At 39.1% G+C, this 22,788-nt stretch overlaps 1 protein-coding gene across 5 annotated transcripts in view; it reads right to left on the bottom strand.

Annotated features, from left to right (window-relative positions):
* Window positions 1–22,788, bottom strand: part of ACACA (acetyl-CoA carboxylase alpha) — a 429,246-nt gene that overhangs the window by 15,397 nt on the left and 391,061 nt on the right. For all 5 annotated transcript variants that reach the window (XM_063452852.1, XM_063452842.1, XM_063452868.1 and 2 more), the window contains 2 exons: window positions 12,740–12,894; window positions 10,965–11,135 (listed from right to left, as the gene is read on the bottom strand). In XM_063452852.1, the coding sequence (XP_063308922.1) occupies window positions 10,965–11,135; window positions 12,740–12,894 (326 nt within the window). The remainder of the gene's footprint in view (window positions 1–10,964; window positions 11,136–12,739; window positions 12,895–22,788) is intronic.

The following is a 22,788-nucleotide window of genomic DNA, read 5'->3' as shown; positions in this document are numbered from 1 at the left end:
AAGATATTACTCTCTCCAGGTGCTCATCCTGCCTCTCCCAGCTCTCTTTCAGTGTTTCTTTCTCTGCTTCTTCTCCCCTCTCTGTTGGTGTCCCCCAAGGTTCAGTCCTTGGTCCCCTACTGTTCTCTATCTATACTGTCTCCCTTGGTAAACTCATTAGCTTCTCTGGCTTCCAATATCATTTCTATGCGGATGACACACAAATCTACCTGTCCTCTCCTGATCTCTAGAGCCTCTCTGCTATTTCTAAACTGGATGGCTGCCCACTTCCTTGTGTCCTTAAGGGGTTAAACTCAACTTAACCAAAACTGAAATTCTGGTCCTTCCTCCCTCAAGTGTTGCTACTCCTGTATCTGTCTCCCTCCAAGTCAACGGTGCTACCATCAGCTCCACCACACAGGCTCGCTGCCTAGGTGTTCTCTTTGACTCCGACCTCTCCTTCACGCCTCATGTTCAGTCTATCGCCAAATCCATCTCAAATCATTGTGCGCACCCGACTTTACTTAACACCAGATGCGACTAAGGAGCTGGTCCATTCCACTGTCCTTTCTCGTCTTGATTACTGTAATCTGCTTCTCAGTGGTCTTACGTGCTCCCAACTTGCGCCGTTATAGTCCATATTGAATGGGGCAGCGAGGCTTATCTTCCTGTCCACCCGCACCTCCCATGCCTCACCCTTCTGTCAGTCCCTACATTGGCTTCCTATAAAATATAGAGCTCAATTTTTAAATTCTGGTTCTTGCTTTCAAATCTCTAAATAATGCTGCTCCCACCTATCTATCCTCCCTAATACACAAGTCCTGTCTAGGTCCTTATGCCCTGCTGAAGACTTACGTCTATCTTCTGTCCGTACTCCCATCTCTAATGCTCGCCTTCAAGACTTCTCAAGTGCTGCACCGTTCCTGTGGAACTTACTTCCCTCCTCCGTTAGATGCTCACCCAGTCTCCACTCCTTTAAAAAAATCATTAAAAACCCACGTCTTCATAAAAGAGTATCAATTAAACTGTTAATAGCTCCCGACTGATTCCTCTCTTGCAACTGTCATTAGTCTAATACTATCCGTACCTTTTGTGTCACTTTACCCCACTCCCTCTAGCATGTAAGCTCATTGAGCAGGGCCCTCAACCCCTCTGTTACTGTGTGTCCGACGGGGGGATATGATAGAAACATTTAAATACATAAAGGGAATCAACACAGTAAAGGAGGAGACAATATTTAAAAGAAGAAAAACTACCACAACAAGAGGACATAGTCTTAAATTAGAGGGGCAATGGTTTAAAAATAATATCATTAAGTATTACTTTACTGAGAGGGTAGTGGACGCATGGAATAGCCTTCCAGCTGAAGTGGTAGAGGTTTACACGGTAAAGGAGTTTAAGCATGCGTGGGATAGGCATAAGGCTATCCTAGACTTAAGATAAGGCCAGGGACTAATTAAAAGGATTTCGAAATATTGGGCAGCCTAGATGGGCCGAATGGTTCTTATCTGCCGTCACATTCTATGTTTCTATGGTTACAACTACATGTTTCTTCGTCCACCCACTGTAAAGCGCTGTGGAATTTGTTGGCGCTATAAAATAATAACATAATAATGATAAAAACATAGCCTTTAATTTTTTATTTTTTTTACATGGTTCTATTTTACATGAATTGTGACTCTGATTCCAGGAGTCACTTCAATCACATTTTAGACTCTAATAATAGCAGGATTATTCACAAAAGTGAGAATTGTCAGGAATTCAAATGAAAAAAAATTCTTCCAGTTCAAATATTTTGGCTTCAAATTTAACATTAATTTTGAATTCCTGACAATTCTCACATTAGTGAATACGCCTGTATGTCTTTATGACAGGCTACAAATCTATAACCTAACTGTGATGCTTACCACAGACACTTCAATGCTACTAGAAAGGATTTAGGTCCATAGCAAACTCTTCCACAGCATGTGTGTTTATATGCATATCTGAACCATGTAACATCACACAGAATGTTTGTAAAATTAACCATTTACAACATAGGTTATTTGTAAACCTTTTTAGAATCGGCTATTAAAAGCCCAAGTTCTATGTATTAGTAATGTTGAGGCATGGACAGTAGCCTGTAACTGATAAATGCTGCATACTGCATTATTAAATGTGGTGCATCTTGCCTTATCAGTCCAGTGACAGGCCAGTCCGCTACGAATATATACACAAGGTATATATAAAAATAAAAAATAAAAACATGAAAAAGCAGTTGAAATGAGCAAATCACAAAACAGAGAAATATTCAAGCAAAAATGACTCTTGCTTTAAAATCGTGAACAAAGCAAGATTTATCCAGGAATCCCAAAGCTTTTAGTTTGGGTGAATATTTAATACTGTTATTAATCATTTTTAATCCGTTTGCTTTTAATTAAGAAACAGCATGATGCTTTCCTATCAACATATGCCAGGGAGCAGATTAATTGTAGCTTAAGATAACTTGCCTTGATTGGTGTAATGTATTAGCTAACAAGACACAAGCTCCTAAACACATGCAGACAGTGCCAAGAATGCTTATTCACTCCCTTCGGCAAACATGTTTGTTTTTTTATTTTTTTTATTTCTTCCTTTTCTCTCCTCTTTTCAGATACATTTATCTTGAGTGTACTAAATGCCCTAATACCGGGTTTGGAATCGGGCAGCATGGACTGCGGTCATGGAACGTTGGACAAGTTCACAAAATGACTACAAAGACAGTGGGTCTGAACACCAAAGGAGGAAAGCTAAAGGAGGCAATATCTGAAAACAGCAGAGTGCCATCTACTGAAATACTGTTACATGAGATAAGTCAGCCTGCTGGGAACAGGAGCTCAACTTAGATTAGTTAAGGGAGAAAATATGAAATAGAGAGAGATTTGTTCCGTGTATGTAACACCAATAGGAACAATTTCGGTCAAGCAAACAATCATCACTTTAGAGATAATTGTAATAACTCATGATCTATGAATATCTTATTATCCTGCTGGGAATTTACTAGCAAACTCCACCATAAAATGTAATTAATTGTACTTTGAACTCCATAAAAATATTATATTTGCATCCTTTTTAAAGTGTTGTTTCCAATATAAATTCCTGTTATGTGTGTTTGTTATTATTGTTGTTATAAGGTTAGGGTTCTTCGGAAGTTCAGAATTAAACATATTTAATTAGACTTGATTTGTAGTTACAGAATGTGGAACTCTAGGACGGTTACGGTATTTACGAAAGTGAAAATTCATAGTAAATGTAGGGTTGAAGATGCTGAACTCAAAAAAGATTTCTAAGTTATCTATGCTTTCTTTTCTGCTACTGAGGGACTTAAATTTGAAATTCACGTTGAATTCTCAGTTTAGTAAATCTCTTTATAGACCATAAAAGATTAAATAGTCTTTGAATTTTAGAATTCACTCACCAAAAATGAAATGGTGGGAGCTGACAACTAAACTATAACATATAGGGTAAAACAATATACAATTCAGATAGTTCAGAGTTACTCATTTTTATAAATTATTTCCCCCCCAAAATATTTTTCTCCCTTAACTTTTATAACAAGGTTCTAAACTCACAATAACTAACCCTTTACTGTCTTTTTTAAAACTACACAGCATAATAATAAATATTTGAAAAAGGTAAACAAATGGACCACAGGGGATGGCATAATGCAGCCCGCACCAATTCTCTCAGACCAATTAGGGAAGAGATTCATGAATGCAGGGCTGTGCTGGTCAGTCAGTTATCTGAAACTTGTTCTGACTGAAACAGTGATTTAAAGGGTTCATGTCAAACACCATAACCACTTCAGTATTTTACTGAAATGCTGCACATACAGACATGGGTGGATCCTGAACCTAATCCCGGGAGGGTCACTGGTAAATAATTTTTAAATGAACAATCCAGGCACATTAACCACTGCAGCTCGCTGTAGTAGTTATGGTGCCAGGAGTGCCGTGGCAGCCTCTCAGTGAGTAGTTACACAGTTTATGAATAGTTTGACAACCGATGTGGTGTCACCTGGGATAGGGGCTGTAGTAAAGGATAGGACACATAGTAAGTGATAGAGACAATAGTGTGCGAGCGTGTGTGTGTGAGGGGTGCAATTTGTGTGAAGGGGGACGTGTATGTGAGGCATTTAGTGTGTGAAAAGGGTGCAGTGCGTGTGTGTGTGTGAAGGGTGCAATGTGTGTGAAGGATAAATTGTGTGAGGGGTGTTGTGTATGTGTGTGTGAGGGATGTAGTGTGTATGCAGTGCAGTATGTGTGAGGGGCTGTAATGTGTGTGAAGGATGAAGTGTGTGAGGGGTGCAGTGTGTGTGTGTGTATGTGTGACAGATGCAGTGTGTGTGAAGGGTGCAATGTCTGTGTGAAAGGTGCAGTGTTTGTGTGAGGGGTGCAGTGTGTAGGGAATGCAGTGTGTGTGTGAGGGATGTAGTGTGTGCGGTACAGTGTGTGTGAGGGGTGAAGTGTGGGAGAAGGATGCAGTGTGTGTGTGTGTGGGAGGAGTGTAGTGTCTGTGTTTGGGATGCAGTGTGTGTGAGGGGACATTGTTTATGTATATGGGGAGCAGTGTGCGTTTGTGTGTTTATGGGGGCAGTGTGTGTGAGGTGTAGATGTGTCTGTGTATGGGGGGGGGCAGTGTGTGTGTGTGTGTCTGCCTGTATGTGTTGGCGGTGTGTAAATGTAAATCCACCTGCAACATTGTCAATAGTATGTCATTAGCCAGCTTGGAACAAGGGCTCCAACTTGCTAATGCCAATTCTGTGCTTATTCCATGCACAGGTGGTCACTCATTAGCTGAGAGTGATCAGCCGATGCTCTCAGCTAATGAATTAGCTGTGGGATTGGCATCCGCAGCTCTGCAAAAGCCAGATGCACATCACATGGCTCAGAAAATTCCAATTGTCTGGCGGGCAAGAGGGCAAAATGGTTCAAAATGGTCACCCCATTACTTGGTAACGGTACAAGGGTACAGCTACACTATGCTGCTTTGAGTAACCCTTTAAATGTTTGTAAATATCAAGACGAGCGATATTAACAGTGTCAGGGAGAGGAGCTTACACTTTTTTTTTTGGGTAGCAGTGCAGAAAGCTCATTTGACTGTTTACCACACACTTGTCCTGTGTAATTATGCATTGCTTTGTGCATTTTGCATGTTTTTTATTGTCACAGCAACAGGTTAGCGTGGCCAGCACCACCCTTTGGGTAGTCTCTTGGGGGCATGAGTCCTGTGTTTGGCCTTGGAGTGTTCGCATCACTAGAGCTCATGTGAAAGTATTGCCTGCTGACTGCTGGGGCATAAGCTGATAGACGTAATGAAAACTTATATATTATCCTCACTGGTTTGGTTCAAATAAAGCTGTGGCCTTAGATGTCGTCAGTTTTATTTGTGGCTGGGAAATCAAAGGTTGGTGGGAGGTCTATGCATTCAAGTTTATAGTATCAAAGCCAGTCCTACATTATGGCCAGCTGCATGTACTGTGTGGAGAGGAAAGTAATCCTGGCTCTCACATACTCAAGCTGATAGATGCGGCAAGCTGCACATGTAGCTTGGCTCACTATATAGTGTCCTATACAGTACAGCTAGTGCCAGCCTTCCCACAGTAGCTTTCGTATGGAATGTTAAGGGGACAGCGTGAGCTTCAAAATCATTTTACCTAAATGAAATGATTTGGGGGCATAGATCAGTCCATGACTGTAGCGTTGCAATTGAAAACTGTGTAGTTATTGAAAAACAACACTCAATCAGACAGCCACTAGGGGCTTCAGACCAAAATAGATTAAGTAATTGATTCTATTTTATGTGAAGAATCAGCAGGCAAAGACTGCTGACGTTGGACGCTGGGTGTGCGTGCGTTGCTACTCATAGATAAGCATCATAATGGGGGATGGCGGCGATGTTGTAAATGTGCTGTGTAGGACAGTAAAAATTTAATGGAATGCAGAAATTGAGTTAACCTTAGCATACGCAAACAATACTTTTTTTTTTGTAAATAGGTAAAAGTGGGGAGGGAAAATATATTTTCGCTTACATTTGCACCATTCTTGGTCTGTGTCCCTTACAAAGCAAATGCAACACATAACATGCAATTTAAAGTATGAATTTTGGAGGTATACAATATGAAGATGCATTGTGTGTTGCACATCTATACTTTCCTTTTAAAGTGGAAAATGTAACAATGTGTATATAAAATATCCCTAAAACATACTTCTTTCGAGAAGCCCATCAGTTCTCCCACTGAAATTCTTAATATGAGAAGACTGTGTTTCACTCTGATTTCAGAAATCGTTAGCACTTTTTAAATTTTGGGGTTTTGTTTAAATTAAACTCATTACACCCTCCACCCCCCGGCTGTCAATCAAAAAAACGGTCCTGTTACCAGTGGTGTATCCTGGTTTTGTGCTGCCCTAGGCAGGACAAAACTCAGGCGCCCCCCTCCCACCCACGCCACCCTCACCCAACCCTCCCCCCCCCACCCGCGCCACCCCCACCGAACCCTTCCTCCGTCCCGCCTTCTAAATACACACACACACACACATTCACTGACAAATACGCATACACTAGGTAACAGAAACACACTCACTAGCAGACACACACACAGTCTAACAGACACACACACAGTCTAACAGACACACACACAGTCTAACAGACACACACTTACAGACACACACACTGACATACACACACACTAACACACACACACAGACCCACACACATACAGACATACACACACACACACACATACAGACATACACACACACTAACAGACACACACACAGACACACTAACAGACATACACACACTAACAGACATACACACACACAAACACACACACAAACTAACAGACACACACACAGACCCACTAACAGACATACACACACTTACAGACATACACTTACAGACATACACACACACACTAACAGACATACACACACACACACACTAACAGACATACACAGACATACAAACACACTCAATCACTCACATATTTAATACATTTTTTTTTTTTTTTATTTAACCCCCCCAGCCTCCTTACCTTTGGGAAAGCTGGGGGGGGGGGGATATCTGTCTCCCTGGTGGTCCAGTGGCTGCTGGGCAGTGCGGGTAGGTGGGCGGCCGGCGAGGGAGCACTTCCTCTGAGCGGTCTGCTCAGCTCCCTCGCGCGCCGCAGAGTGATGCTGGGAGGCGGAGCCGGAATATGACGTCATATTCCGGCTCCCAGCCTCACTCTGCGGCGCGCGAGGGAGCTGAGCAGACCGCTCAGAGGAAGTGCTCCCTCGCCGGCCGCCCACCTACCCGCACTGCCCAGCAGCCCGCCGGCCGCCCAGCATGCCTTGTTAGCCGCAAGGCTAACAAGGCATTTGCCCTGGGCATTTGGGGGCGGCTTTTTTTGCCGCCCCCTGAAAAATGCCGCCCAAGGCAAATGCCTTGTTTGCCTCGCGGCAAATACACCCCTGCCTGTTACTACCTTTAGGTTTGGTTTGGTTAGTTTAGTGGAGCAAAACTCAAGATGTCAGAAATTGCTCATAGCACCTGCCTTGCAAAGACTTCTCATTGCACTGCATTGGGAAGTCTGGAAGTGGATAGTCACAGAAAGTCTGGGCGGGGTTAGAAGAGGAGAACTTGCAAAGGCAGCAGACAAGAGAACTGCAGGTTTTGCAAGCTGTTTTTATACATAACCCAAACGGAAAAAAAAATGCATAATTAAAAGCATGCATGTTTTTGTTTGAGGTATATCTACTTAATAGTGATTTTAAAATTTTTGTTTGGGCAGTTGAGTGCATCTTTAAAGAAGAGGTCAGTGAAGTGGTCTGAGCGTTGAAGAATATGTTGGTCGCTCTATAAATAATTGTAATTGTAATATGAGTGTACTGTGAGTAATGCATGTACTTTGCAACCCTGTTCATCTAAGATGAGCAACCGGATTGATTGGAAAAGGCATGTAGGTCTGAACATTTTTACAAAACATGCTTTTATCTTTATAATTTTTTTTACATCTAAAGTCTGAAATATTTTAATATATTTCCATATGCCTTTAAGGGATGATCCATCATGGTACTGTACTTGGATCCACTGGGTGCCTGGGGCATCACCAGGCTCCCTGCCTCTACTACTTCTTCCAGGTAGCCGGAAGCACTTTATCCAAGCTAAACCCTGTGCTGCAGCGCTTATCTAGTGGCTGTCAGAGTGACAGTAACTAGAGGTGGATTTAACCCTGCAATGTGAACAATACAGTCTCTACAAAATGGCAATGTTATACATTGCAGGGTTAAAATGATAGGACCAATGCACCCAGACCACTTTATTGAGATAAAGTGGTCTGGGTGACTTGAGTGTCCCTTTAATGCTGAATGTGTACAATATACATACATTGAAATTTTCCTGTGCGTTATGTAGTTCATGAAAAGAGAACAGAATTTATTTGCTGCCCTTTGCTGATAACCATTATTTAGAACTATTAAGGTCACCATCTCAAGAAATGGCACAATTAGGTAATATATTTACATCAAAAATGGTGCCATTATAAAACAGTCATCGAGACTGTCTACTCTGTATGCATAGATTCAACCTTGTTTCTTGATATCAGTGACACTATATGAAGATTTATTAAGAAGCATACCTTTAATGGGACTTAGATCAGAACCTCATGAATCACCATTCTAATGACCATAATGAGTTAATATCAGGCATCCTCATTTCACCCTCTTAAAGTAAAATTCTGGGTGGCTTGTTGCAATCAATCACAATAAAAGCATCACATTCACAGCAATGTTTTTCTATTCTTACTAGTATTGCAATACGGGGCTAAAATAATTCTCATATATCATACTCTTGGTATGGCTGGATGACCTCTTTTCTCATGTCACTGCAGAATTACAAATATATGTATTACACACACATACACACACAAAACACATACATACATTTACGCTTTATTGTTGAATAAATCACGACACGGTTGTAATATGTCCAGTGTTGTTGTTCATCTGAGGTTGTATTCACTTAATTTTAAGACCTGCTAAGGAACAGTTGATTGCTATTATATCCTGTTATTTAAAACCATAGAATTTAAAGAGGGAGTACTATCTTTGACCCATGACTGTATATCTCAACTATGGAAGTCACTAGAAATAACAAACAAACAAATAAATAAATAATGCAGGCATAAAGAATGTGTACATAAAGAATGGACAAATAGAAGATTGGCCACAAACCAGCTATCACAATACAACATCAAAAGGATGGAGCATATATCAGATTAGACAACAACAAATCTCACTTATAAAACAAACTTGGTAACATTGTGTACCTTTCCATATATATATATATATATATATATATATTTGTATATATACACTTGACTAGTGCACTGTTTTTATATCACTGTATTCTACGATAGTAATAACCTGTCATTGACAAGTTTGAAAAAATACCTCACTATTTGACATTTGGTTGAAACCAAACCTTGCAGTGCCTAAACCTCTTTCTGTTGTTTGTATATTGTACATAGGACCTGGTGCTTTGTCCAGGTTTATCTGTAACCAGGCTCATATTGATGAGATTGAGTGTATTGAGTTCCCAACTCATTTCAGAAAAGTATCATTAAACTTGTCATCTCATTTTCTTTTAGTTTGATTCATTAAACGTTATCAATGCGTCATTTTGTGAAAGTAATTTTCAAAATGATGTTGTGACTTAAAGCTGTTTTGAGCTTACTATATTAGAATTGACATACCTGTAGCTCTATCAACTGTACCCATTTGTGTGCCATACCTGTCGTCCTTTAACACATAGCAATATATTCCCTTGGTGTTATCCATACAATTTTGTACGGACTACTCTACTTCTACCTAGAGAGGCACTGACGTTGCTATCCATGTCAATATACAGTCACTTTAATCCCCAATTAGTCATTTTTTTCCTCCATTTTTATGGGCATTGTGTAATTATTTGTGTATTCCCTTTTGATGATATACTTAAAAGATTTTAGGGGTTTTTCAAAGTGGAAGATCAAGAGACAATTTTGCTAGTTACAGTTCCAATGTAATATTGCTGCCTAGTTGCAATCATTTTAGATTTTATCAGTCGTATACGAACAGTGTGTGTCACTGGATGATGGGTGGGGTTGTTTTCTATACTCCATTTTATTAAACAGAAATTGTTTTTATTTCTAAACTTTAGGGACACTATAGGAACAAAGACTTATTGAGTCTTGGTATAGGAACACTCATCTTATTGAAGTGGTCTGGGTGCCGTGTCCCTGTCCCCTTAACCCTGCATTGTAAAACATTACATTGCAGAGGTAAGACTGTCTCTAGTGGCTGCCTAGACACACTAGAGGCATTTCCTTGCTTTTTACAAAGTTTAACTCTGTGAAATGATGTTGGACGTCCTCACGTCTTGCATGAAGACATCCGGTGTCTTCAAAATCCCTTGTAGCTTCCGTGCATTAGGTTTTCTCATTGCCGTGATGTGAGATTAGAAGGAGACTGAGCCAGCACCGAGACACCATAGTGCTGGAAACAGGTAAGTGCAAAAAAAAAACCTTTAACCCTTTATTTACCAGGAGGGAGGGGCGAACCTATAGTTACTTGCAGGGGGATACTATAATGTTTTGTATTTCTAATGCTATAGTGTTCATCCAATACAACATTTTGTTTTATTTGCCAACCATACAATAGAGTGATATCTTTACTATTCAGATTCTGGTTGTGAGTCCTGTGGCATGTGTGCTACAATAATAACAACAATATCAACTACAATAAGTATTTCATATGCTTTCATCACTAAATATTAGTTACCATGTTCATTTAGTTATGTTCTTTCTTGGGGCTTTAAGAAGCCAGTTCAGACAATAACCTCTTCAAAGCATTTCAAGTTCCCACTTTAAATGGCTTATTAGCATGTATTTGAAAATCAATAGAAGCCACTGCATTAAAAAGAGAACCTTAAGAAGCGTGCTTTACCTTGACCGTTCCTTCCACTTCTACGAACCAGCGTCTAAGCATAGCTTGGATCTGGCCATCTGTAAGCTCAGGGTTTGCGCTGTGAATCTTCTGTTTCACTACATCTTCCAATAACAGCCTCCTTAGCCTCCAGTAGAAAAACGTCCTTGATGTTTTCCATTCTAAAATATCCTGCATTGTAATAAAGTGTATTAAAAGCCAATAATTATTATTATTATTATTATATTATTTATAGAGTGCCGTCAAATTCCGCAGCGCTTTACAATGGGTGGACGAACAGACATGTAGTTGTAACCAGACAAGTCGGACACACAGGAACAGAGGGTGAGGGCCCTGTTCAATGAGCTTACTTGCTAGAGGGAGTGGGGTAAAATGACACAAAAGGTAAGGATAGTATTAGACTAGTGACAGTTGCAGAAGAGGAATCAGTTGGGAGCTATTAAGAGTTTAATTGATACGCTTTTATGAAGAAGTGGGTTTTTAATGATTTTTTGAAGGAGTGGAGACTGGGTGAGCATCTAACGGAGGAGGGATGCACGTTCCACAGGAAAGGTGCAGCCCTCGAGAAGTCTTGAAGGCGAGCATCAGAGGTGGGAGTATGGACTGCAGATAGACGTAAGTCTTCAGCAGATCGTAAGGGCCTAGACGGGACATACTTGTGTATAAGGGAGGATAGATAGGTGGGAGCAGCATTATGTAGACATTTGAAAGCAAGAACTAGAATTTTAAATTGAGCTCTATATTTTATAGGAAGCCAATGTAGGGACTGACAGAAGGGTGAGGCATGGGAGATGAGCCTCGCCGCCGCATTCATTAGAGAAGCGGATTACAGTAGTCAAGGCGAGAAAGTACAGTGGAATGGACCAGCACCTTAGTCGCATTGTTTTTGAGATGGAAATGACAAGATTTGGAGATAGAGTGAACATGAGGCTTGAAGGAGAGGTCGGAGTCAAAGAGAACACCTAGGCAGCGAGCCTGCGTGGTGGAGCTGATGGTAGCACCATTGACTTGGAGGGAGACAGACACAGGAGTAACAACACTTGAGGGAGGAAAGACCAGAATTTCAGTTTTGGTCAAGTTTAGTTTAAGGAAGTGGGCAGCCATCCAGTTAGAAACAGAGGCAGTCAGAGACACTAGTCAAGAGGGACGGGGAGAGATCAGGAGAGGACAGGTAGATTTGCGTGTCATCTGCATAGAAATGATATTGGAAGCCAAAGGAGCTAATGAGTTTACCAAGGGAGGCAGTATAGATGGAGAACAGTAGGGGACCAAGGACTGAACCTTGGGGGACACCAACAGAGAGGAGTTGGGGAGAAAGAAACACAGAAAGAGCACTGGGAGAGGTAGGAGGAGCACCAGGAGAGAGCAATATCTTGTAGACCGATATTGCTAAGGATGAGAAGAAGCTGTTGATGATCAACAGTGTCAAAAGCCGCAGACAGGTCAAGGAGAATTAGGATAGAGTAGTGACCACGAGATTTTGCAGCGAGTAGATCATTGGATACTTTGGTCAGTGCCGTTTCCACAGAGTGCTTAGCGCGGAAACCAGACTGAAGCGTTTGATTCGAGGAAGAGAGTTTGATTCGAGGAAGTCTGTCAATCTCGCATACACAATTCTTTCAAGGATCTTGGATGCAAAAGGCAGTAGCGAGATAGGACGATAGTTGGATGGGGAGTTAGGGTCAAGCCTGACACATATACACATGTGTTTTTAATATATATGTAACACTCTATGTTTACAAATCCATCACATGGAGGGCAATTGTCATACTTACAGTGATAACTCCTTTCTCCTGCATTCGGCCTGGTGTGTCATGCAAATCTGCAAACTGCACAGCCACTTGATGGTAGATGGGAATCAGAAACTCTTCTCTTTCTTTCAACTTTGTCTCAAGTTCCTTACAGTCAGTGGCACTCAGCTCTGGTGTTCCTGAAAAAGGCAATAGCAGTCAATACGTCCATACAGACAACTGTCTACTCAATTCAGAGTCAAGCAGAAGTGCTTCATCTCAAAATCTAAACTAAAACACATGTTCTACAATAGAAAATAATTATACCTAGAAGTAACATTGAAAAAAAATAATTATGTTTAATAAATAGTTTATCTTGTGTAGCATTTATGTATTCCCCTTGGGCAACTGAATAGACTTTCTTTGACTGATTATTTGTAAGAGACAAAGCAGAGGGACATTCGTGACTTGACAATTATTATTTAAAATCGGCAAGCAAACACTTTTAAACAAATATAGAAAGCAAAATATAGAAACAACCACCTCCCCACCCCACCTCAGTTTAAAGGAGTCCACCTAATATCAGGATGTAGCAAGATGAAGAGATCTTGCAACTGCACATGTGTAAATCTATCAAGTATGCCCATTGCACTTTTTCAGCATTCCTAGGGATAGGACACTGATTTGTTAAATAAGTTGTACCCCCGGAATGGGTGTGAAAAATTATGTTTACTTGGTTTTTTTTTTTGGTTTTCAGCCTGCATAGTAAAGCAACTGTGAGGCAGCTAAAGCTTTGAATGAGACAGTTGACTGAAATTATGATTTCTACCTGTGTTTGCGTTAGGTAGTAATTTTATTACTGCCTCAGTGTCAATAGTTGCCACTTAGATATTGAGGTCTCAGTATTTCATTATTTAAAGCATTTACAAAAAATCTTACCTGGCTCATCCTGGAAAAAACTACCATGTGTATCTGTTGGGGACCATGCAATACTAGTTAATAATTTTCTTCTATTTGTTTACACATAGCTTAATGCTCTAGCAAGCCATGTAGATATATCTGACTAAGGGCACACCTTTGTGGGTTTTATACACCTGGCTGCGCCATCAGGCCTCCACAAAAGTCTTTCATTTTTTGATTGTTGCAGGATCTCTTGTACACTTTTTTTCAGCTCATTTTTATACCTGTTTTTCTGCTCCTTTTATTCCTAAGCATTTTTTTTTCTTGAAGGTCATTTCTACATGAGGGTATTTTAAAAAGGAATGGAAATTTGACAAAACAGTGGATTTTATTCACTAAGAGATAGTATTGAGGCTAGTTGGATGGCTCTCGGATGTTTTGAATGTAGTCTTTTCTACCTTTTATATGATTTTTTTTGGTTGTTTTTTTTTTCTCTTCAGGCAAAACCTACTTTTTTTCTGAGCATATATCACTATGATACGGAAACCCTCCTGCTACCAGAGGGTCATGTGGGTTTCAACCTGACCTTCCCCCCATCTGTTCTATGATAGATTTTGTATATATTGTGTATTGATATTGTTTTTGCATTTTATTGTACCCTAATGTAACAATGCAATGATTTGTGAAACCAGGACATACTTGAAAACGAGAGAAATCTCAATGTATCTTTCCTGGTAAAATATTTGATAAATAAATACATTTGTGGCCACAGATCTGAAGAATCACAAATTAGTGTTTACATTTAAAGAACCCCCATAACAAGCTGAATCAATATTGGGCTACACTACATTTGGGTTGCTAGGGAATACTTATGATTTCACTGACTATTAGCCTTGCTGGATCACCAGTTTACCTTTACCCACAAGTTTTCACTCGCTTTTGGGGTTTGAAGACGTGTAAAAACAAGTTGCTAAGCATATACATAGTCTTTTATGTGATTGCAACCTATATATTAAAATACAGAAAAGAGAGATTCTATTTTCCTTTTTATTTCTAAGCTCATGCTTTAGTGTTCCAAACTCAATGTAACTGGTTCTCCACCACTATTAATTTCTGTGCCATTGAGCTTAGCAGCTAGGCATCAAACAACCTTACCTTATATCAGACTATACTATTAGAAGGCATCATTTTTTTCTCACACAGATGATGCTCTCCATCATAAGAATGCCATTTTCCTTAGTTCACCAGCTGATACAAAAGCTTCTTATGGCTTTTGTAAGCCGACATATAGTACAATGAAGAACCTACTATGAACTTAACCTTTAAACAATTTGTAAGCAGCATGAAATGATAATGCATTTTTTAATGGCAATAGCTCTGCATTAAATCACTAATGTTATGACATATCTGCTATTCTCCTTTTTGTAATATTCTTTATAATGACAAATACAACTTTAATGAATATAAAAAAAGTAAATGCAATCTCGCTCATTTATTTGGTACAATAATGCGAGCTCGTTGCCATCCTGTGACTTTCATGAGGTGTTAATGAAAAAATATTCACATTGAGTTTTTATTAAGCATAAATACATTCAGGTCTCCAGCAGGGTTATTTACTAAAGTGAGAATTTTATGTGAATTTAGGTTTTAAGGAACTCTTAAGGCAAGAGTAGTCAAACTGCAAGCACAGTCTATTTTCACCTAAAGTTGAAATTCACGTAAAATTCTCACTTTAGTAAAAAAACTTATGCATGATACGGAAACCGTTCTGCTACCAGAGGGTCATGTGGGTTTCAACCTGACCTTCCCCCCGTCACAAAAAAAAATCATGAAGCTTTGAAAAAAAATGAATGAAATCCAGAGTATATCCCTGGGAAAATGCACGAAAAAGGAAATGAAATATATAAAAGTGTTTTTTTATATTTTATTCTTTTAAAAGCATTTTATATATAATGCATTAGAATGGGGATACATGAACTACAGAAAGTCTATTTAAATGTTTACAATAGTGGTTCCCAAACCTTTTAGGTTTAAGGCACCCTTAATATTTTAATATTTTTCCAAGGCGCCCCAGGCATATACTGGGTCCCTGTTTGGCAGAAATGCTTGCCGTTCAAGTGGAGATCTGGAACCTAATCTTGGCAGGGGCACTGGTAGTTTATTTAAAGAAACAATCCAGGCACAATAACCACTACAGCACTTTGTAGTGGTTATGGTGCCAGTAGTGCCGTAGTGCCCTCCCAAAGTAAGTAGTCAAACTGTTTAAGAACAGTTTGACAACTTACCTGGGATCTGCCGGGATAGGGGCAGTAGTGTGTAAGGGGTGGAGTGTGTGTGTGTGAGGGGTGTGTGTGTGAGGGGTGCAGTGTGCGTGTTTGGGAACCGCTGATTTACAAGATTATAGAAAAGCATAACACTGGCACAGGTATTAGCTATAATGCAAGGCGACTCGACACATGTTTAGTTAACAATAACACAGCACTTAAATTAAATCTTGTTTGTATTTTCAACATTTGGACCTTATGATTACAAAATTGGACCTTATGATTACAAAATTGTCGAGTCAGGTTTATTCACTAAAGTGAGAATTCAAAGTGAATTTAAAATTTAAGGTAAAAATAACCAAACTAGAAAGAAATTTCTAAGCCAGCATGGATTCATGTTTGGCTACTCTGTCTTTAAATTTGAAATTCACTTTGAATTCTTACGTTAGTGAATAACCCAGTTATTATTGTGTGATTAATTGGTGACAGGTGCAATGTATTATTCCATCCAAGATTTGTTCACAGATGTTGATAAATGGTTATTCTTCATATAGAATGTGCTCTGTTAGACCAAACTGATAAACTGTTTTATAATCTAAAAAATATTTATAATAAAAATACTATGAGTGTAACTTTGCAAATTATATTTGTCTGTTAACAATTCATCTATGGCTGTAGTAACAACAACTTACGGACTTGAACCTAGCGCCGTATCCAGTTTCTCTCAAACTGACAAATATGCAACATTAATATTACCAGAAAATACAAATAGTTGGTGAGTGATCACCACTCCATGATCTGCAACAATGAGATATGTTTCATTGTTTGAATACATTAATGAAAATAAAATATGGATCTCTAGAAAATCTACGTTAATTTAAACACAAATAAAAAACATTTCCAGAAAACAAAAAAGAGTGCATGTTAACACGCCAATAAAAATAGCTCCCAGAAGTCAATCATAGAGACACAAGCCCCACTGATAGAGCTGGAGATGGTTTTAACATACTGTCGATCTACTGTCTGCATATCTACACACTGATCTGCAACATGTTACGGTGATTAAATATATCCAACCCTAGCACTCGCTCTGTTGGCACTGAATGAGTTAAATATGTGTCTGCGTGCTGTGAAAAAGCTTAATGCATTTTCCAGCGTCTTTCAGTAGATCTCTGGCTCCTGCAAACGCTTATCAGTTTAAAAGCATTTTTCTACTGTTGGGTTTGCATCATTTTTTTGCAGCAAATCCTGATGTGCACAGTGACATATTAGTAAATGACTGGTCATGGATTGGGGCGAGGTGGAAAGGAGATTCGCAGACTAAAAGAAAAAACATTTCAGAGACTTGGATTTAATATTGGAGAAGGTGAAGGGAAACAGTAAGGCAAACTAAATGTTTAAAGAGGTTGTGATCGCAAGGGGAAAAGTCAGACAATGCAGCAACGCCAGGTATTGCATGAAAATAATAAATAAATCCATCAGCAGCAATATCTGTACATTGTTGAAAGGGTGATGTAGAGGACCTAGTAGACCATGTGCTTGGAATGGATGCCAAGGACAGCTTGAGAATCGACAAGACATACATCAGTCTGCTGTTTCATTGGCACAATGTCACTACTCAAGTGTGAAGTGATTTGCACACAGGGGAGATAGAAAAAAGGAAACAGGAGAGATAATAGAAGCAAAGTGATTGGTAGTGATCCAGCTTTACAATTTCTATTGGCAACCCATAAATACTCGTTCCCTTTGGGTCACACTAGAAAGGTAGAAAGCAGGCAGTCTATAGTGTCATACCGAGTTCATGTAGGGCATATGGTCTCTTTCTCTGCCTCCAAAGCTGGTTTTGGTGTTGATAATCTCACATTCTTGATGGAACGTGTTAACTTATAGACAAGCATAATTAGAAGTCAAGGTTGACAGAGACATGAAAAAACTATTACTGTCATAAATTAGTCCTATTGCAACCAAAGGCACGGCCAGCTTTATAAACTCACATATATGGCAGAAAACATCATTATATTGCACCCACTGTCTCTTTGCCTATTTGTTAATTGCAGGTAACAACAACAAATAAGCTGGTCTAACACACAACAATCAATGATAGTCTACAGGTGTAAGTGACTTTTTGCTTATTATTATATTTGTGCTATTTGTTATTTTTCAAACAGTCTGTCAGAGCTGTTATTTTGTCTTTGAACACAGAGGGATGCAGCTGGACATGCCATGCATACTCTATCAAATAACACACCTGTCCAAAGCAGATCAACCCACGTGTTTCAAGAACACAATTATAGTGCAATGGTTTTCAAACAGTGTTCTGTGGCCACGTGCCTACCATAGTGTGCCACAAATACATTTCAAGGCTGTAATAGGTTAAATATATTCTTAAAGCGACACTGTAGGCACCCAGAGCACTTCAGCTCATTGAAGTGGTCTGGGTGCAGTGCCCCTTTTGCACTTAGTGCTGCAATGTAAAACATTACAGCTACTTAGAAACTGCAATGTTTACATTGCAGCTCTAAGTCAGCCCTCAGTGGCTGTCTATCAGACACTGTCTGCCATCCACCAGCCGCTGTCTACCAGACATTGTCTACTAGCCACTAGAGGGCTTCTTGAATTAAAACGGACCTTTGGTACGGTATCTGAAGCTGGACGTCCTTATGCTCTGCATGAGGTCCTCCAGCGTCAGATTTTCCCCATAGGAAAGCATAGATTCAATGCATTAAAGCCCGCTCGTCGGAGGACGTTGGAGGGGGCAGTGCGTCAGTCCAGCGCCAAGGGACATCAGCACTGGGATAAGGTAAGTAAATAAAAGGTTTTTAACAGCTTTGTATTCCTAGCACTATAGTATGCCTTTAAGGATATATATTTATTTATCTAATAAACATTGGCATTGATATACTTATGTTCCATCAGGCAATTATTTGAAACTTTTCTTAAAGTGCACACTGTACATTGTGCATACTTATCTAGTACGGCTGCAAGTAAATATGACATTTAGAAGCTGCCTGAAGGCAAACAAAAGTGTTCTTTAGAAATTTCTCTCTCAGTCAAGTGTTCCTTGGTCCAAAAATAAAACTTCAAAACCAAACAAAGCTATTCTAGAATATACTATTTTGTAATTTTCTTCTAATATCGCATTCATATTCAAGAGACTCGGGTTCATAAACAAAGGGATTTAACTCATAAATGGCAGAGGATTGAGTAGTGAGGCTGCAGGGGCATGATCTATACACCAAAACTGCTTCATTAAGCTAAAGTTGTTCAGGTGACTATAGTGTCCCTTTAACCCCTTAAGGACACATGACATGTGTGACATGTTATGATTCCCTTTTATTCCAGAAGTTTGGTCCTTAAGGGGTTAAGGGAGAAAACATTGAAGCTTCCCCTTGAAGGCTCGCTCCTTTTGTCACCCTAATTAACACTAGGGAACCTTGAGCACAGTTGCACACCCCGCATAAAAGTACAAACATCTCTGTATGTCCAGCATTATAGGCAGAAATGTTGCATACATTCCAACCCCCATGCCCACTTCTGAAAGCAGATATGGTCGTGGTGGTTGGAGTAAACCTGTAACACTGATAAATATAGGGATCAACATTTCACAAATACAAACTATGAAGAAATCTGACCACTGATCTCTAGTAGAACATGTAGAGCAATATGTGATAATTTTGAGTTTTAAAATCACAAGAACCTTAGAAATAAGATTGATTTGGTCATATTGACGGAGGTTAGGCTAAAATAAACAGGTTACTATTGTGCAAAAAGCATCATTACCACAGCAGAAACGCCAGGTTCACAGTTACTATTAGTAAAAACTGGTTCCCATGTGTAGGCTTTAAAATGATCTCCCATTCTGGTCCATTTCTGTCTTTTGGCCAGTTCCTAGGTGTCCCAGGGTGTATTTCTGTGAAATAATCACATAATACACATGATGCACATCAGTCCAATATGGAAGTCTATTTAGATCAAATAATTGCGAAATTGCAATTATTAGATTTACTTCCTTTTTCTGGGCATTTTTATTTCTCCATTATATTCATAAAAATAGAAAGTGAGTTGGTATGTTAAAGTAGGAAATTTCATGGAGTTAAAAATGAAACCAGTTTGTAAGAACAAAGGTTTTAAACTAAGGTAAATAGACATTTCAATTTAGATGACACGCATACCACTCAGCTCGAGCAATACTTCTGGTGATATTATCAAATGTCAATGTCTGTTTTCTGCTTAATTTAAAAGCAGTGTCTATGAAGATTCCTGACTTCTGCACACTGTTCCAGTCAGGTTTGGATGGAGCAGGACAGATCAGAAGTGATTATCCCTTCATTGATTGTTTGTCAGGAGCACATGGTCCTTCTCTTTGCTCTATTGGAAGCACAAAGCTCTCGATCAATCGTTAATCTCTGTACAATTACGCATCTTGATGAGCTTCTTTTTGTGCTTGCTCTGATTGTAATATCAGACAAAAACTTACTTTTCATGGCCAGATAGGTAACACACTGTAGAGGATTTTACAATGTACATGTAGCCCGAGGGCTTTTGGGTCATGTGTTCTGATAATCTATTTCACTGAACACTATTTGTGTATTGTTGTCATCTCTGGGTCAATAAATAAGAATTTGGCATAAGACACAGTATACATATAGATCAGTAACTATATATATTTTATATCTATATATATCTAATGTGTGCAGATAATGTTATATATGTATATATATCTATATATATATATATCTATATATATATATATATATATAGATATATATATATATCAGTACACATTAAATATATAAAGATATAAAATTATACCTATAAAAATAAATGTTGAAATTTATATTTTTTGTGACATAATTAACTAACAAATATTAACAGAAAATATAGTTTGAAAGGGTTACTAGCCTTTAGATCACAATTTTTATTATAAAGATGTAATGTCATATTATATATAAGTTGTAGATATTAATACAGCCAGCCATTTCTCATCTACATAGTTACATAGTTACATAGTTAGATAGCTGAAAAGAGACTTGCGTTCATCAAGTTCAGCCTTCCTCACATTTGTTTTTTGCTGTTGATCCAAAAGGCAATTTGCAACAATTGCAACAAGCTAGGACAAAAAAATTCCTTCTTGACCCCAGAATGGCAGTCAGATTTATCCTTGAATCAAGCAGTTATTACCCTACATTGAAAGATTATATCCTTGAATATTCTGTCTTTGCAAGTATGCATCTAGTAGCTGTTTGAACATCTGTATGGACTCTGATAAAACCACTTCTTCAGGCAGAGAATTCCACATCCTGATTGTTCTTACAGTAAAAAAACCTGTCCTTTGCCTTAGACGAAATCTTCTTTCTTCCAGTCTAAACGCATGGCCTCGTGTCCTATGTAAAGTCCGGTTTGTGAATAGATTTCCACACAATGGTTTGTATTGGCCCCGAATATATTTGTATAATGTCCCCTCTCAGGCGACGTTTTTCTAAACTAAATAGGTTTAAATTTGTTAACCTTTCTTCATAGCTGATATGTTCCATTCCTTTTATTAATTTTGTAGCCCGCCTCTGCACTTTTTCTAGTGCCATGATAGCCTTCTTTAGAACAGGTGCCCAAAATTGCACAGCATATTCAATATGTGGTCTTACCAGTGATTTATAAATAGGCAAAATTATATTCTCATCCCGAGAATGAATGCCCTTTTTCATGCATGACAATACCTTACTGGCCTTGGCCACTGCTGATTGACATTGCACATTGTTGCATAGTTTGTTGTCTATAACAATTCCCAAGTCTAGGGAATGTTCCTAACAGGAACCAAGAATGCCGCTACAAATTGCACATGGAACTGTATTTTGCGTATGTCGACTGCATACTTGCTTATGTAAATGAAAATACAGCTACAGTAAAATCTGATCCAACAGATTAATCTGCAAGTTGTATCCCAGGTCACTGTTAGTCTGTACAATGCTAGAAAATGTCATTATAAGTGATTCATCCCTTTCCAGGCTGACAATACCTTGAAAAATTATGCTTTTCTTGTGTAGGTAGTTTTCATTTGTCACAGCAGCAAATACAGCTAACGGCTCAAATATGTTATTTGGAACAGGGAGATTCTTTGGGTTTTACCACCTGTGCAAATTTACCGAGTGCATTGGCAAGAAAGTACGACTGCTAATTTGCACAATGTTCTGTTGTCTGTAAATAGGTGTGGATTTAACCTCCATGCTTCCCCAGGGTCAAATTCCTCAATACATACATACATACATACATACATACATACATATATATATATATATATATATATATATATATAGATATAGATATATATACATACATGCATGCATGCAAAAGTTTGGGGTATTTGATAGGATGCGTTAATGCGAATAGTTTAGGGTATGACTGAAAGGTGAATGTGATAAGGTGGGTCATTGGATGATAAGTGCTGGGAGAGGGTGTGTGTATGTATGACGGCTGCTTGTGGTGCTGTGTTTGTAGGGGAAGTTGCTTGGGATTTTGCTTGTTTCTGGGAATGTTGGTGGTGGTGTTGTATATTTTATGGATGCTGCTTGTGAGGTTGTGTGTGTGTGTGGCTGCTTGATGTGTTTGATATGTGACAGTAGGCTATTTGTGATGATGTTTGTTTCTGGAGATACTGCTTGTGGGGTTGTGTACATGTGTGTGGATGCTGCTTGTAACTTTGTGTACATAGTGTGAGGCTACCTGTAAGGTTGCATGTTTAGGAGGATGGCTGTTGTGGGGTGTATGTGAGTCTGTTTGTGGTGTTGTGTGTGTGTATGTAAATAGGAACTGCATGTAGATAGGGTCTGTAGTGTGTGTTGGTGACCATAAGGGCTGTAGAGTGTGTATGAAAATTGGGTTTGTAGAGTGTATGTGGAGAAATTGGAGTTGTAAGAGAGGAATAAGGGTAGTAGG

The sequence above is a fragment of the Pelobates fuscus genome, chromosome 1 (assembly GCF_036172605.1).
Source record: "Pelobates fuscus isolate aPelFus1 chromosome 1, aPelFus1.pri, whole genome shotgun sequence".
NCBI classification, from domain to species: Eukaryota; Metazoa; Chordata; class Amphibia; order Anura; family Pelobatidae; genus Pelobates; species Pelobates fuscus.
The sequence above is the reverse complement of the archived record's forward strand: the minus strand, read 5'-3'. Positions and strand labels throughout refer to the sequence as shown.